Genomic DNA, 18,843 nt, shown 5'->3' with positions numbered 1-18,843 from the left:
TGTGTGTGTGTGTGTGTGTGTGTGTGTAGATAGAAGGCACAGGGTGAATTGAATATGAAGGGATGATATCTAAAACATAAAATTAAGGGGTAAGAGAGGAATGTACTGAGAGAAGGAGAAAGGGAGAAGTAGAATGGGGTGAATTATCTCACATAAAAGAGACAAGAAAAAGCTTTTACAGAGGAGGGTTAGGGGAGAGGAAATGAGTGAATCTTACTCTCATAAGATTTGGCTTAAGGAGGGAATAATATACAAAGTCAATTGGATATGAAAATCCATCTTACCCTGCAGGAAAATAGTAAAGAGATAAGAGAGAGGGGGATGATAGAAAGGAGGGAAAACTGGGGAAGGGGTAATCAGAAGCAAACACTTTTGAGAAGGGACAGGGTTAAAGGAGAAAATAGAATAAACAGGGCAGGATATGATGGAGGGAAATGTAGTCTTTCACAAAATAACTATTATGGAAGTATTTTGCATGACTACACGTATATATCCTGTATTGAATTGCTTGCCTTCTCAATGAGGGTGGGTAGGAAAGGAGGAAGGGAGAAAATTTGGAACTCAAAAGTTTTAAAAATGAATACTAAAAATTGTTTTTAAATGCGACTGGTAAATAAGATATATAGGCAATGGGGTATAGAAATCTAACCTGCCCTACAGGAAAATAGAAGGGGAAGAGGATAAGAGAAGAGGGGGTGATAGAAAGGGAGGTCATATTGGGGGAAGGGGTAATCAGAACGCATGCCTTCTTGGGATGTGGGAGGGGAGAAATGGGGTACTCAAAATCTTATGGAAGTGAATGTTGAAAACTAAAAATAAATTAATTAATAAAAGAAAGGGGAAAAAATCTACTTAATGTACATCCAGAAAGACAAAAGTTGGAATCTTTTGGGGCAATTGGCACTGATGGGAGTGGGAGAGCATGGACTGAAGAAGGAGATTTGAGGTAAATGGAGGGGAAAAGGTAATCAGGGAGGATATAGATCTGTGGTGAACTCCATAATCAGGGACATGGGGAGAGGGGTTTCAATACCTGAAATAATTGGTACTGTTCTGAAAGTGAGGTACAATGGAAAAAAGGAATTCATGGGGCAACATATACAAGGCAATGGAAGAAACCATTTAGAAGGGAAAGCCTGGAATGGATATCTTGGAAGCCTTGATTGCATGAGAAATACAGAGGAAAGAGAGAGACAAGATAATCATCAGGGTCATGAAACAGAAAATAAGGGTTTAGAATAGATAGGATAGATAATAGAATAAGAGAAATCCTTTTCAAAAAGGGGTATATAAATTAAATTTTAAAATAAGGAATAGGGAGGAGAGGAAGGGAGAATCTACCTGACTCACTGAAAGGAAAAAAAAAGAGGGGAAGAATTATATAGTCAAATAAAAGTGTTAAGAAAAAAGGAAATAAGAAAAATCCAAAGGAAAAGGGATAACATAAAATAGGAAGGGATTGGGATGAAGGGAAGAGAGCCAATGAGAATAGAGCTGCCTTTAAAAAGATTAAGGTAGGAGCAGCGAGGTGGAGCAGTGCATACAGCCCCAGCCCTGGAGTCAAATCCAGCCTCAGACATATAACACTTACTAGCTGTGTGACTCTAGGAAAGTAATTTAACCCCAATTGCCTTGCCCAGAAAAAAAAAATTAAGGTAAATTAACTGAGGGAGCATAGTACTGTATTTATAGCAGAAGAAGGGGGAAAGTCATAACCTTAAAGGCTCAGATATTAGAGAGAGTAACTTTAAATGTGAATGGATTAATAATCTAATAACACAAAAGAGTGACAGATTGGATGAGGAAATAAAACCTTACAATCTGTTGCTTAAAAGAAATACATTTAAAAAACAAAGACATACATACAATAAAACTGAGAAGATGGGGGGGGGACACAGCATGCATCAATTGATCCAAAAAATAGGAGTTGCAATCATTCTATCTGACAAAGCAAAAGCCCACATCTCAAAAAGAGAGGGATAAACAAGTAAACTATAAATTCAATATGCATTTTGAAAAATTAGAAAACCAAAAATAAACCTAAAATAAGCACAAAAAGGAGATATTAAAAATCAGAGGGAAATAGATAAATTATTTAAAAAAATGACAAAACTAAAAGCTTCTTCTTTGAAAAGATAAATAAAATTAACTCTTAGCTAATTAGTGATTTAGTGATTAAAAAGAAGGGAGAAGAAAATCAAATCAATAAAATAGCGAATGAGCAAGATAAAATCGCAACAAAACCAGGAAAAATGAAAACAATAATCAGAACATATTATGCACAGTTAAATTCCAACAAAACTGAAAACACAGAAGAGATAGTGAATATCTTCAAAAATAAAAATACTGAAACTACCAGAATATCAGTTCTCATGTAAGTTTAGAAAAGGAGATAGATCTGGCCGTTAAGGAACTAACAAGAAAAATCTGCTTGTCCTAAATGGAATCTCAGGATACTTGTATCAAACTTTTAACAGCCAGTTAGTACTCATTCTTTCCACATCATTTTTTTTAATTGAGAAAGAAAACATGCTCCCAAAATCTTCTTATGACACAAATATAGAACTAGTAATGAAACCAGAAAAGATACAATACAGAAAGCAGCATTGGCTAAAAAAAATAGAGATCTAGATAAATAGAACAGACCAGACAAAAGAGAATTAGAAACAATAGAATCCAGTAACATGGTGTACTCAATAACCCAGCATTTGAGAAAGTAGAAAACATAAATTATGTAGGAAAAAATTCCTTATTTGATAAAAACTTCTAGGAAAAATGGAAATCAATTTGGCAGAAATTAAGCTTAGACTAACACCTTTTTGCCACATTACTCCACATTCCATAATACATTCTAAATGGATATATAACTTAATATTAAATATTATACTATAAAAATAGAAGAGAAACAACATATACATGTAACATTTAAATAAGGAGATGTATTCTTAACCAAATAAGAGAAAGAGGTAATTACAAAAGATAGAAGATTTTGACTATTTGAAATGGAAAGGCTTCTACACAAACAAAATTAATGCTCCTGGCATAAGAAGGGAAGTTATTGAATGGGAAAAAAAAATTGTTGTCAAGTTCGTCAGATGAGTTTGGCATTCAAGATATATATATACGTATATATACATATATGTACATATATATATGTATATATATATATATGTGTATATATGTATGAATATAATATGTACATATACATATATGTATATGTGTGTACATATGCACACATATATACATATATGTGTATATACACATGTGTGCATGTATATCTTACTAATGTATATATATGCATGTCTATGTGTATGTCTATACACACATAAACATACATACAAACTAATAATCATTCTTTAAAAAAGATATGAAAAAGTTCTTAAAAGAATTGAAAAGTATTCAAGACCACATGAAAAATGCTTTAAGTCACTAATAATAGCAGAAATGCAATCAAAGCAACCCTTAGATTTTATCTCACATGTTGCAAATTAGAAAAAAAAATGACAAAAAATGGCAATAATCAGTGTTGGTGGCAGAATAATATATAGTTAATGGAGCTCTGAAATGGCACAACCATTTTGGGAAGTAATTTGGAATTAAGCAAATAAAGTGACTAAAAATGGCATTTCCCTTTGAATCAGAGTCTTCATTACAGGGCTTATGTCCAAGACAGCATTAATAAGAAAAAAGTACCCATATACTCCAAAATATTGATAACAGCACTTTTTGTGATAGCTAAGAATTAGAAACAAAGTTTATGCCCATCAGTTGGAGAATGACTAAACAAATTACGGTACATAAACTTAATGGAATATTACTGTACTGTAAGAAATTATGGGTGTGATGAATACAGAGAAGCACAGAAAGATCAATGTAAACTGATACAAAGTGAAGCAAGTAGAGCCAAGGCAATATACACAATAACTACAATGATGAAAATAGAAAGAACTACAACCGTCACCCCACCCCTCAAAAAAGAGTAAATTTCACAAAATTATAAATCTCAAGAAGTACTTGAATGAAGAGATTTGAGAGGACATTTCCCTAACCTACTCCTCTGTAGAGGTCTAAGGTCCACAGGTATTACACATAGTATGTGGGGTTTTTTTTTAATTTTTTTCAATGTATTGATCAGTTGTGATAACTGTTTTCTCCTCTGTAAAAGTACCATTTGGTATGTGGGATGGCCATCTGGTAAGTGGGAATGGGGCATACCTGGAATTAAATATGATGTAAGAAACAGAAAATATCAATAAACACTTATTTAAATAAAATATAGAAAGTGAAAGGATTACAGAAAAATATGCATGTAACAAAGCTTCTTTAATATAGTGAGGGACATTTTGAGATTAGATGTTTTTTAAGTATTATATTGCTCTCTATTTTTTCTTATTTTTGTTTTCTTGTGGTTGTTTATGTGTATTTATAAGTAGAAGCCATTTTTGGAAGCATGGATCCAAAGGTTATTTATGATGACAGATGAAGGTGATTATAACTGGTGAGTTTTGCATACTAAGTATAAATCAAAATGAAACAGCAAATGAGTATGAATTTTCAACAATGACAGAAAGCATAATACAATTTGCTTTTTCTCATTCTAGGTTCATGTGGTACTAATCATGAAATATACTCTAACTAAATATGCAGATTTCTCATTTCATTATCAACAAATCTGTAAATCTTCAGAGAAAGGTAAAATAATGCAATAATGATAGAGCAGTGGACTTGAAATCAAGAAGCTATGAGCTCCAATCCCATCTCTGCCACTTTCCATGTCATCATTGTCAAGTCAGTTATACTTCCATAGCCTCAAGGGAACACAATGCCTACAATATTTACCTAATAAGCTTTTGTGAGTCTCAAATGATATAAGATATATAAAGTGTTTTGCAGACGTTGAAATGCTACATAAATATCAGGCATGTTTGGCACTATGGCATAGTAGTCAGAGACCTGGCCTCAGAGTCGAGAAGTCTTGAATTAAAATCCCATTTCTGACCAGTTCTGATTGTATGACCCTTCACTCACCTTTGTGTTCCTCAGGCAGCTATCTAAGACAATAAACTGTAGAACAGGCACTATTTTGCATTGGCAGAAGAGATCTTCTAAAAATAATAATGAATAAATTGGAAATAATATTGTAGGTTATTTTTGAGATTATGATGCCATCAGTTTGTACATGAGAAAAATTAAAACAAGCATTTATTAAGCACCTATTGTGTGCCAAGCATTGTGCTAAATATTTAATAAATATTATATAATTTGAATCTCACAACAACCTTGGGAGGTGGGTGCTATTAAGATCTCTGTTTTATAGGTGAAATTGAGGTAGACAGGATCACACAGATAGTAAATATCTCAGACCAGATTTGAATTTGTCTTCCTGAGTTCAATCTCAGTGCTCTATCCACTGAAGCACCTTATTATCTATACATAGAGGCATACATATACATATAGAGCAGAATCTAAGCTTCTCAAGGACAGACTTCTTTTAATCTTTTCAAATCTAGTGCTGAGCACAGTACCTAGAAAACAACAAATAAATGTTTGTTGAATTTAATTAAACATATGTCAAAAAAGATTGCTTTGATATTGACACTAAATTCCAGAAACGTCAGGAAAAGCAACTGCAGAATAGAAAGAGTTAACACAAGTTCCACTGTAAGAACAATTATGTAGCCCATGACATCTTTTATTTAGATTTCAAAGAGGCTAATTGTCTGGGGGTTTTGATCTAACTTGTCTTTCAAACTATTAGTGGCCATTAATAAATAAAAACATTTGAATTCCATAAGTATATTAAACTTTTGTAACTTCAGAGAATATGCTTAATATACCTAAGACTAGGATGTGTCCCCTACATATTCTAGTTATCTTTGAATATATTTCTATATTTCTAAACCACAGCTAAAGAAAGATTTTTTAAGGGCAGAAGGCTTAGATTTAGTGTTACACGTGCTGGGTTTGAATCTCATCTCCACTATTTTCAACCGCCTAAATAGTACTTAACCTTTGCACCTCAATTTACTCATCTGAAACTCAAACAGATGGTTTAGGTAGTCTTTACTTTCAGCTCCAAAATCTAAGATAGGAAAGAAAAAGAGAAATCTAGGCAGTGAGTTTTGACTAAGTACAATATCCAAAGTAGGATAAATCAATCCTACTTTTATCTTTTAAGAGAAGACCTCAGATTTGTTGTATCTGGCCCCAGTTGTGACTTCATGTGTCCACCTCTCACCTGGACTGTTGAAAAGACTTCTTAATTTTTTTCACCTCAAGTTTTTCCCCATTTTAATGTACCTTACAAGAGGCTAACAAAGAAATTTTCCTTAAGCTGAAGACTAATCATATTACTTCCATACTCAAAAAATTCTAGTGACTCACTGTTACTCCTAGGATCGAATACAAATTGCTCTGCTTGGCATTTAGAGCTCTTTACAGCCTGAGCTCCCAAATATCTTTCTAGCCTAATTATATAATATTTCCCTTCATGTACTCTTGTCTAATCACCTGATCTTGCTTCTGTTCCTCACAATCACTCCATCTCTTATATCCTTGTCTTTGCATAGACCATTCACCATCCCTGGAATGAACTCCCTCCTCCTCTTTGTCTCTTAGGATCACTAGTTGCCTTCAAAGCTCAGCTCAATTATCATCCTTTAATTGAAATGTTGGCTGATAGCCCCTCGACCCTTCTGCTAATATCTTCCTCCAAATAATTACCTTATATTGATGTAACATATGGGTACATATTGCTTCCATCCCAGAGAAAATAAATTCCACTAGGGCAGAGACTCTTTCATCCACAGGACCCAGCATAGTGCCTGATACATAATAGGTAATTAGTATTTTTGATTGATTACTCATAGTTTGTGTTCATTCATATGTGGTACAGGAAGAATTTTTTTTTTGGTGGACAGGCTAATGTGAATTGACAGAGATATCCAAAATTTATATGTTTTTGTTCTCATTGTTGTTATTTCTGTTTTGTTTCCTCAACTTCAAAAGCAGCTACTCCCAGCATATTCCTTCCTCCTCCCTGCATTATCTTTATCCCTTAATGATTAAACCTTGGACAAACCTGAATTAGTAGTGGCCACAGTTGAACTTATGGAAGTAACTCTGTGGAAGGAGGGGGACTGGTATTGAATTGATAGAGATTTCTAAAGTTATAAATATTTTTCCTTAAAGCTAGGCTTCAAATATCTATCTCTACTAAGCCTAAATCTTGATGCCAACAAGACTTAACCAATTTGAAGACTCCTCATCAGTTCCCATCCCTGAAAACCCTAATCTTTAGCCTCTCTCACTTCCACATCAAATCCGTATTTTCCACTCCCCTTCTTAACCTAGAGTATCTCCTCTAGACAAACTTATCTCAAACAGGGCTTCCATGTAAACCTTAATCTTGTCATTTACATGTACATAGTTGTAAGAAGAGCCAGAATGAGAAAAATGAAGTCTTGTATTGCAGGAGCAATGCCAGTTAAGCCCCATTCAACTCTACTTTTATTTTGTAAATGACAGGAGCTAATTAATTATAAATGCCATCAACTAATGGCATTGCAATGGAAAATTAATTTAAATACTTTTTTTTAAATTGACATTTTAGAATAGGGCTGTGAATTCCGTAAAATGTGCCAAAGTTAATTTTCATGTTGCCTTTGAGCCAGTAAGGTGGAGAAAACACTTTCATAAATTTAGATTCATGTTTGGGCCAGACTCTCTGCATACAGCCAATTCATGATGATTCGTACTAATGGAAGAGTTATAAATAATTTTAAAACAAAAATAATCACAAAACCTCTCTTTGACTTTAGATTCAAATTCCTTCCTAATTTAGGCGATTCTTCAGCTCTAAAAATGACTTGTGAGAGTTTTACTTCCTTTATTTTTATTGTAGATTATTTCTTCATTAACTGAAGTATAGAAGTCCTTTCTTCCTTCATCCCTTGGAATGTATGTTCTACATGTTTAGAAAGCTACCATTTTCTGGATAATAGACAGAGGACTAGAAGATGGAGGCATACTGTTCTCCTTTGGGCCTAAATTTCCCAAAGAAGTGAGAAAAGATTTGGATCTTTTTGTACCTCTCTTCAACTCTTCATTCAACTCTATCCTACTCCCCACTAAAGCCATGTTCATGTTGGATATCCATTGCTAAACTTCATACAATAATAACTGAACCTTCATTTAATAGTACTACAAAGATAATCATTCATATTCTTGATATAAGGAAAATTTGAAACCTGAAAACAATGTAATATAGCAAATAGAGCACTGGGCTTAAATCAGGAAAACCCAGGTTTGAATCTTTCTCATAATTACTATATGTATAACCCAGAGGCACGTAGCTGAACTTCTCTGTGTCTTAGATTTCTCATTTTATAAAGTGAAGGAATTAGACCTGCTCTCTAAAAATCACTTCAGCTCTAAATCTGTGACCTATGTTCCAAAAGATTTGGCTACAGAGAAGGGAAGACAATAAAAAATTTCCACTGGGTTTAGTTTCATTTCATTACTTTACCTATACCCTCCCCACAAATATACATGCACACCACCACCACCAGTACCATCCTGCCAGTCCCCACCTAGTTATTTATATTGGGGAGCATCCCTTCAAACTAGGGTTGCTGGATCCCAAGACTCTCTAACAATTCATTCAGAGCAGATACAGTTTAGTTATATTCTAGCCATAAGGGATTAAAACAAGGAGGCATAAGTAGTGACCACTCTAAGCTAAAGTGAGGTGTCTGACAGAAAGGTAAGCCCCTATAAATAGAAAGATCAGTTAAAAAATATACACTTGAGCCTGAAGGCCCAGATGTACCACCCAGAGCAGCATAGTGGAAACTACTCTGAAGTCAAGAATGAAGAAGTTCAAAGAAGTTGATCTACTTTCTTTTCAAAATCTAGTGTTCTCACTACTAAACCTAATTTCACAGGTGTGACCAGAGCCTTCAAGATCCTCTCTTGCTATAGGAAAGACTTGCAAGACCTAGAGGAGGAGAGAATGATCTTAGGTAGTTCTGATAATATATTCAAGGCATTCTTCAGTGACATAGGTGATTTCTTTTCCCAGTTTTACTAAAAGAATCAGGAATGAAACCAATTACCTCAGAACAGAAAGACCGCAGATCTGCTCATTTTAATTTTGAATATAGACATAATTAGATTCTTCTCTTTATCATCTTTTCTTAAACTTAAGACAATTTCATTTCCTCAGCTGAGTGCCTCTGTGTCTGTGAGTAAGTGGAGCAAAAGGGGAGCCAACACTGAAGATAAGAGTAGGGTGAAGCCAAGGGTAGGAAAAGGGAGAGGGGAGAAGTGTGGTAATTTTTGTTTTGCTTTTTAACTTTTTTGAAATAGAAAAAAAAAGAAAAAAAAACAAAGATGCTTTAGATATTGACCTAAGAGTGATTTAATTCCATATTCTGAAAAGACTGCTACTAGAATAAAAAGTAACTTTGATAACCTCTCCTAAACAAGACTCTAAAAGGCACAGAGAAACCCCTCCAATCCTTCACGGGGAGGGGGGGGGAAAGGAAGTCTTTTTTGTTTGTTTTTTGTTTTGTTTTTGTTTTTCCCTCCTAGGTTTTTGATATGATAGCTGAGTATGTTTAGCTTCCCTGCTTTTCTGAATGAAGAGTGGAAACCATGGCAGATATCATGATTCTCATCAGGAAGAGAAATCATTCTGGCTAAGAATAAAGCTTGAAGCAGGAGAGGTTACATAACCATGTGTCCAGTACAGCCTTGGCTGGTGGCATCCACAGCACTGGCCTAACAGCATGCAGTGGAGACCATGGAATCAGCAGAGGGAGGGAACAAAGTAGTGGAATGGTGGGGGGTTGGGAGGAAGTAGGTCTAATCAGTGCAACATGAAAACAGCAGAAAATAGTGGCATGCCTTTAGGACAGGAAACATAAGTTGCTTTTGCATGCTGTTATCCACATGTGTGCCTTCCCACATGTGTTCCTTAAATGTACCCATTTTTCCCACTAAAGATGTGTTTAGTTCCAGGAGAGTATGAATAGGTTTATGGGAGAAATGTTTTATTAGTGCCTTTCTCCTCAACTTCACTAAATATCTTTGATTTGAACTAAATGTGATTTCTGGCTGATTACTAAAAGTAATTACACCAATGGGGGTCCATGAGCCAAGGTTTTGAGTAGATATTATTCTGCTGAGTACACTGAAGCTTTGCTGTTGCCTTGTCTGGGGAAACAACTTTGAAAATTGGGAGATATCCCCAAGTGTCACAATTATATGAATTGTCTCATTTGGTTCTTAAAATAACTCTGAATAGAAGGAAATGATAGGAATATATCCCAATTTCTCAGAAAAATAAACACATAGGAAAACTGTGATTTGACCAGTGTTACACAGTATGGGAACTCAGTGGGTACTTGGAATTCAAATTTTTCTATTCAAATTCCAGTGTCCTTTTAAAATCCATTGCATAGGTATAACTGCAGGCGTTTAGATGTTAAAGACTAGTAAGTAAATTTCAATTATGTTAGGTAATTTTAAGTTCTTGACTAAACATTTGAGATAGTAGAAAGAGCCCTGAATTTGGGTTCAAAGGACCACCATTTGATTTCTAGCGCTACTATTTACTAATTGCACATTATTAGGCAAGTCAGTTAGCATTCCCATGAAGCCCTAATTTCTTCATCTGTAAAATGAGGAGATGGGACTAAATGATCCCTGAAGTTCCATCTTCAAACTCTACATCTATGATTCCATAAAGCTAATCCTGTAATGAGTATAATAAAGACTTTTTAACTACACCTTTTTTCAAAATAGCTTGATGAGTTCTCATTTCTAAATGGGTTAAATGTATATAAAAAACGTGTAGACAGTATTCAAAATAAAGAATCTAGACTAACTTCACATAGTCTTAGAGGTGGATTGTATCCAACCCTCTCATTTCTTAGGCTTCAAAAGGGAAGAAATTGTTTTAAAGATCTACATTATCTGTCTATATGTCCTACTACAGAATCATTTTAAAATAAACTCCAAGACACTTTGCAAATATTTTTGTTGTAAATAATTTAATTTCCTGAAGTAGATATTTGAACCTTCCCTACTTCTTCTTGGCAGATTATATAACTCTTACTTTCCTAAGTAATAAAAAGCAGCCTGAGCTCTTTTTATTTCATTTTCCTTCCATTTAAGATGTTTCTGTGTCTTACTCTGAACTTTCTCCTCCTCCCACCAGATTTGGACTCTATATCTGGGACCCTGCATTCCGATAAGTGAGTTTCACAAAATCTTACCCAGAACCAGGGCACAGCATTGATTTTCAACCATTTCTAAACCAAGCAACAATGCCTTACCATCCCCTTCAAACTCTAACTCCCCTTTATGGTTTTCCTGTTAAGATGAAGCTCCTTGAGGGCAGGCACTATATTACTTGCTTTTATTTGTATCCCTACCCTTTAGAACAATACCTAGAACATAGAAAGCATTTAATAAATGCTTTTTCATTCACTCAAGAAATTCATCCATTTTTTCTTCCATCTTACATATTTTTAAGAAGTATCCCTTTCAAAATAAGCCCTTCTCCTGTGTTATTGATTCTTATGATCTGTGGTTGAATTTGTTCAAGTAATAGTCTCTTCCCTGTTTCTGGAATGTTCAGAAACACAGAGCCAAAGAATTTCAGCCTTGGGAACTTAGCAGCCATCTAACCCATGTGGGTGATACCTAAAATAGAATACATACTAAAATAAACACAGAAAGCCATCATTTGTCTTTCTTTGGAGAACTTTAATGGTAGGAATCCCATCCCATCTGTAGGCAGCCCATTCCAATTTGAAAAAGCTCTTATTGATTTTCTGGACAATGAATTTAAATTAGCCTCCTCATAACTTCTACCCATTAGTTGTTTTTTTTGTTTGTTTGTTTGTTTGTTTGTTTTGTTTTTCCCCTCTTTGGCCAAATAGAGAAAATCTTATCCCTCCTCCACATAACAGCCCTTCAGATGCCCAAAGAAACATATCATGTCTTCTATAAGTGTTCTGTTTTCCAGGAAAAAACATGTCCATTTCCTTCAATTGTTATATGACACTATCGATCTCACAGAGTTTGGTCTAAGAAAGACAAAGAAGATTAGGTTGTATCCATTGTTTTATTTATCTCAAAGTGAGCAGTATGCATGCATGGGAGCTGTGGTTTTGGAACTGAGCTTATTTTGGGCTTAGGGTGCACAGCTTATATAGGGTGCACAAGGGTGATGTCATCCCATCTTCATTTTACCTCTGGACAGAGGAAATACCTCTTTTATCAGACCACCCCCAACCATACCAGATGACTCTCAGCTTTGGGCTATCTAGACAAAAAAAATCTCTATCCAAGGCTGAGCAGAACACAATGGGGCTTCTCCACCTTAGATTAAATTACTTGTGGGTTTGGTTGGGGAATGACCAGGACACGGAGAGTCAATGCAATCTCATTATCAGTAATGTCCTTCAACAGAGCATAAAGTCAGGACTTTGGAAGAAGGGGACTAGGAGAAGCTCTGAATCTCCAATATATTGGTTAGTAATAATTTTTCATAACACATACTCAAGACACTTCATTATGTTGGTTGTCCTCCTCTTGACACTCTCTAGCATACAACTATTTTTCCTATACTGTGGTATCCAAAACTGAAAACAATATTCTAGATGTTATCTGATCAGGCCAGGGTGGCAAAAACGATGTCACCTCCTTATTTCTGGAAGCAATACCTCTATTAATGAAGTCCGACATTACCATTACCTAAATTCATATTCTCTCTCTCTCTCTCTCTCTCTCTCTCTCTCTCTCTCTCTCTCTCTCTCTCTCTCTCTATATATTTATATATATATATATATATATATATATATATATTATTATATATATATATATATTTCCCTTTCCTCTGCTTAATTTTTTTCATCTTTACTTATCCTCCAATATTTCAAAAAATCCATTATTTCAACCATGTAGGTCTACCTTCCCTTGGTGCAAAACATAACCCATTCATGCTTTTGCCAATGGTCTTTAAAAAAGAATATGGGAGGGAAGAAAAAAAAGAAAAAAGTTATGTGATAATTTTGTTATACATTTGAAAGGAATAGCAAGTTGTGCATAGTAGATTTGCAGTTTCATGTACAATCTTCTTTTTTTAATTGGGCCATGTTATGAAAATGCATGTTTGATTCTATAAATTAAAAATAAAATTTTAAAAAATTTAAAAATCAGGACCTAGTGTCCAACCTTCTAATTATAAATCTTTCTAGACATAACTAGGTTTGTTCTTGAATAAGACGGTGAATGTGTTGCCAGATGAATACTAGAAATATTCCTATCTTGCTAAAGCTTATATCCCTTGGCATAGCTTTGGTGAATCAAGCAAGCAAGAAGTATTTATTAAGCAATACTATATACCAGGCACTGTACTAGGCATGGGGAAACAAATTATAATAACTGAAACCATTCCTGCTCTCAGGGAGCTGATATTTGTCAAGGAAGACAATATATACAGAATATAAATATATACAGAACAAAAAAATCAATAGGTAGTATTTAGATAGCACCTTAGAGTTTGCATAGCACTTTACAAATAATGTCTCATTTTATCCTCACAACCTGGGAAATAGTTGCTATTATGATAGCTATTTTACAGATGAGGACACAAAGGCACAGAGTGATGAAGTGATTTGTTTGTCACATGGCTTGCAAGTAAGTGAAGATATATTTGAACTCAGGTGTTCTTTACTCTAGGTCCAGCATTCTATACAAGGTAATTCAATACAAGATAGGGAGGAAGGGCACTACAGCCATAATTTACCATGATGAGGCCTTAGAGTTAAGCTTTAATGGAGGCAATTTCCCTTAACAATAACAACAACAAAATAAACCTAAAAAGAAATATAACTGCATATAGTTATGCATGTTACTATATAGAGAGTATGTGTGTACATATATGCATGTATATATTTGTAAGAAAAGAAATTCCTTAACGTCTTTCTCCTTTTGTTAAAATGATTTCTTTTAAAAAATAGTTTGTACTTACTGTTCTCACTTCTTCACTAAGTTATATCCCCTAAATCTCTGAAATCTAGCCTCCAATTCTACTATTCCACAGAAATTGTACTTTCAAAGATGATTAATGACCCATTAATCCCCAAATTATGTGTCTTTTCCTTATTCCAAATTCTTCCTGTTCATACCTTATTTCTGGAATTTTTCTCCCTTGGTTTTTTTTTTTTTGACACTGCACTATGTAGGTTCTCTTTTGTTTTTCTAACCACTTTTTCTCAGTCCCTTTTACTGGCTCCTCTTTCTCTTTCTGACCTGTAATTGTAGGCATCCTTCAAAGTTCTATGCTTCACTTCTTCATATTCTTTCTTGTTGATTTAATCTGCTTCCACAGCTTCATTTCTCAATTATAGGCAGATATTTTCAATATATATCTCTCCATGTCTGGTCCCTCTACTATACACTAATCCCTTATTTCCATAACTCTTCTAAATATTTTCAAATAAATGTCCCCCAGGTACCTCAAAGCCAATATAGTTCAAGCCAAACTTCTCTTTTTATATTCTGAAACCAAATCTTCCTCTTGATTTTCTGTTTTTCCTTTCATTTCCCATTGTGAAGGAAGAATTTTCTTTCCTCCACAACCTTGGAGATATGGGATCTGACACCATTGCTTTAATTCTTCTTAAATTGCATCTGATTCTGAGGTAGCCCTTATCTCTCTCATGTATAGATTTAACAATCCTTGAAATACCAAACCTGTTGTAATATAGCATTATTTATGCCTCAAGAAATTGTGATTTCCCTGGTGTGAGCATTTGAAGGAATGAAAGAATGAAGGAATGAATGAATTGCCTACTTTAGAGCAAAGCATTGTGCTAAGTACTAGAGATACAAATACAAAAGCATTTCAGATAGATAAGTGTTCTCTGTTCTTGAGGAACTCGCTTTCTAATGGGGGAAACAGCATATGAAAGCTTTCAGTTGCAAATCACTGCTCCAACAATGCAGATTCTCACTCTTCTTTGACTTAGTAGAAGGTCTTTAAGAATTTCTATTACTTAAAACATTGTCCCTGTGATCCCCAAATTTAGCTAGGCTTGTCCTCAATCAATGAATATATAGTCTGTCACATCAAGCCATTCTATCCTAAATCATTCTATCCATTCTATCCCAAAGAACTGTGACCTATTCATAATGCATATGGTACTTTGATATCTGTAGATAATAATAAATGAGCAAACCTGAATTAGGGGTACATCCTCATTTTTTGGTTGTTGTCAAAGAGCTGTATAATTTTTTAAAAACCTTGTTGAGATAACATATTCAAGTATAGAAGAACTGAATTGCAATGATTTTTTTTCCTACGTATTAGCTGTAAACATAGGTAAGTCACAACTTCTTTGGGCCTCAATTTCCTCATTTGTAAAATGAGTGCTTGTATTCAATGCACTCAAAGGACCCATTTAGCCCTAGATCATATAAGCCTATAATTCAGGGAATACTGTTATCTATCAGAGAGAAATGACTAAGTTAAAAGACTTACCTTATAACTCAGGTAACCAAGTAACACTGTTTCAAAGAGACTTATCAAGGCCACTGAAACCTAAAATATAAAATGCAAGAAAAAGTTACTACAATTAGTACATGTATTCATGGGTAGATAATAATAACATTGAATACAGTGATGGATATGTTGTTACTTTACCATTTGGCATTTCTAATATTTCCCTATACAGATCCTCTGTCTAGTGTACCAAATGCCACAACTGGACTAGAACTATCTCATTAGACAAAATTAGCTACAGGTAGAAGTAGGTAGTTATTTATTGTTGTTTTTTCCTTCATTATTTTTAAAGCATCAATAGTAATGGCCAAAGTAGAGTAGAATTGATACTAGGACATATATTAGTTATTGGGATAAGAACATAGGAAAAGAAAAGAAAGGAGGCACTAGAAAAAATGTTCTTATAGAATCAAGTATTAACAGAAAAGTTCTATGTGTATCAGTGGGAAATTAAGTAAAAGTCTTACCTGTGCTTAGTACTTAAAACAAGTTCATCTTTTAAGAAGACAATTGTTTTTCAATTACATAGAAAGTTCAATCAATTATAGGCCAAGAAATACAGAATATGGAGAAAACAAAAACATATGGGATTCAGAAAAATTAGAATGTAACCTGTAAGCCCCATAATGGTAGACATCTTGTGACCCAAAAGATATGATACCTGTGAAGAAGAATGATAAATTGGTAATATAGATTCAGTACATGATTTCATAGTTGAAAATATTTTAATGAACTTCATAATATTCAAATGATCTGTAAAACAGATTAATAAGAACATCGTGAACACAACTGAAATTAGACATATTCCTACTTGATTACTTACCTTCAGTACTGGATTATAAAGAATTAGTAGTTACATTTTATAGCCTAAATCAGTATCTAGTATTGTATGTAAAGTAATTGAAGGACAATTTAAACAATGAAGATTGCAGAACGGAAAATGCATAGACATAAATTCAATTCTCTTGAAACTCATACTATAGTATGATTTGTCTTTTGGCAACACATTCAGCAAGATGAAGAACCATAGACTCATGAATTCTGAGTCAGAATGAACTTTTAAAAAAAATTGTCTAGTCAAAATTCTGTCTAGAACAACAGCAACAAGTGATTATCCATGGCCTGAGATATGTAATTATAAAGAATTTTCTACCTGTCCCCTGGCCTTGTCTTCCTGAAAACTGATGATACCTTTTTGACCTAACCTTACTGTTAGGACATTTTTTTCCCTTATTTTGAGGCAAAATCTGCTTCTTTTAACTTCTAGCCATTAGGCCTAGTCCTGCCCTTCAGGGTCAAGGTGAACAACAGTGATCTCTTTTTCTACATGAAAGTTCTTTAAATAATTGTAGAGTATTCAGAGCTTGCTCTCTGTGACCCTCACCTCCATTTTTTCTTCTCCAAGCTAAACAGCTATAATTCCTTCAGCTGACACTCATATGATATATTCATCTTCTATATGTACCAGTTTATCAGTGCCCTTTCTAATATGTGACATTCAGAACCTGACACAAATATTACAGATGGAACTCATCTTGAAGTAATAACTATACTTATAAAATGGGAATTCTCAATATTGGATTAAAAAATAGTCTTTACCATAACAAAAAAAAATCTTTAAGCTATTTAAGATTAACTAAAAGTTATCATTTTATAAACAACAATATTCTAGTATGACATAAACTGTTTTACTGATATCTATACTAATTGATACACAGTGAGGTTCAAATGGAAATAAAATAAATCAGAAAACCATGCTTGGAGAAAAAAGATAGTGGTTACATTACCAAAAATAGAATAGGAAAAATTTGACAGTAAGCAACACTCAGGGGACTACCAGTTGTTTTAGAAACTTGGTCAGGAATATTTCCACAGAACATTGAATTGGAAACATGTTTTAATTCCAAAGATGTGTTATATGCACAAGATAAATCAGAGAAGGAGAACAGAGGGACATTTGATATAGATCTCAAGTCTGACAGATAAAAAATTATGGCCAATAGAGTTTAAATGAGCTCACACTGACAACTGGCAATACTGACAATGAGCTCTAATTGATAATGAATGAGAGCTAGTTTTGTCTTTTCTCTCAGTAACTGCAGCATTCACACAGAAAAAGCTTGGGAAAATTAGTTTTGAAAACCCATTAATTTTATTCTTTTGAGGTTCTATATTGTTTTACTATATCTTCTTTTTAAAACAAAATTATGGCTAGTATCCTCTGAAGCTGGAAATTGTCTTGGACTCTCTAGACCTCTGAGGAATCCTGAATATGAACTGTTTCTATATTCAAAAAATAAAATAATGATTCTTAAAATTTCTCATATATTTAGCTTGACATTAACTTCATAGAATTATTTCCAACAAAGCTGGGGCTAGAGATAAGCAACTAGGGCAGTCACCTAAGATGGGACACACAGGGACACCCAATGAATGACATTTTTAAATGTTACTTTGTACAATTCAGTGTCATAAGGGGATGGAGAGCTGCTCTGAGAATGAATCCATTCAAGTCTCCCTTCTGACAAATACCAATTGCATGTACGTGGACAAGTCAATCAATTTCTTAATGCTGTAAGCCAGTGGTATCAAATTCATATAGAATAGGAATCGGATACACTAAATATAAGGATCCCTGCTGCTGCATGTTAACTTAATTTTAAAATGTAATACTATCTATGTTATATTGTCTTTTTATTTTGTTAATTATTTACTGATTTCATCTTAATCTGGTTCCAGTTTCAAAGCATTGTGAACCTGTGGACCACATGCTGCCAATAAGCAATGGGTTTGACCCTTCTGCTCTACAGGATTCCTACAATTCTAAATTATAGAGAAGGTTCAAAAACCTGCCTTGGGAGGAGTTCTTCATGAGGAGCTCATTACACTGGTAAAATCCCAGGTATGGGGGGGAGGCTAGAAATTGAAGGGAAGGGGGAATGAAGGAAGGAAGAAAAAGAAAGAAAGAAAGAAGGAAGGAGAAGAAAAGAAAAGGAAAAAAGAGGGAAAAGCATAAACTCTTCTTGGAAAAGATACTGGAGTGGTTTGCTATTTCCTTCTCCAGCTCATTTCATGGATGAGGAAACTGAGGGAAACAGGGTAATATCTGAGGCAAGATTTGAATTCAGGAAGATGAGTCTTTCTAAGTTCAGGCCTCGAACTCTATCCACTATACCACCTAGCTGCCCTGACTGCAAGGCTCCTCTTCCACCAACTATGTCACAGTGTGTTCTCCCACGGGTATAAATATGGCTAGTTTTGCG

At 34.4% G+C, this 18,843-nt stretch overlaps 1 protein-coding gene across 2 annotated transcripts in view; it reads right to left on the bottom strand.

Annotated features, from left to right (window-relative positions):
- Positions 1 to 18,843, bottom strand: part of KCNT2 (potassium sodium-activated channel subfamily T member 2) — a 512,407-nt gene that overhangs the window by 307,414 nt on the left and 186,150 nt on the right. For both annotated transcript variants that reach the window (XM_020971730.1, XM_020971731.1), the window contains exons 4-5: positions 16,193 to 16,241; positions 15,560 to 15,619 (exon numbers count right to left, since the gene is read on the bottom strand). In XM_020971730.1, the coding sequence (XP_020827389.1) occupies positions 15,560 to 15,619; positions 16,193 to 16,241 (109 nt within the window). The remainder of the gene's footprint in view (positions 1 to 15,559; positions 15,620 to 16,192; positions 16,242 to 18,843) is intronic.

The sequence above is a fragment of the Phascolarctos cinereus genome, unplaced genomic scaffold (genome assembly GCF_003287225.1).
Source record: "Phascolarctos cinereus isolate Bilbo 61053 unplaced genomic scaffold, phaCin_HiC Scaffold_5;HRSCAF=322, whole genome shotgun sequence".
Taxonomy (NCBI): domain Eukaryota; kingdom Metazoa; phylum Chordata; class Mammalia; order Diprotodontia; family Phascolarctidae; genus Phascolarctos; species Phascolarctos cinereus.
This window is presented reverse-complemented; position numbering and strand designations above follow the sequence as displayed.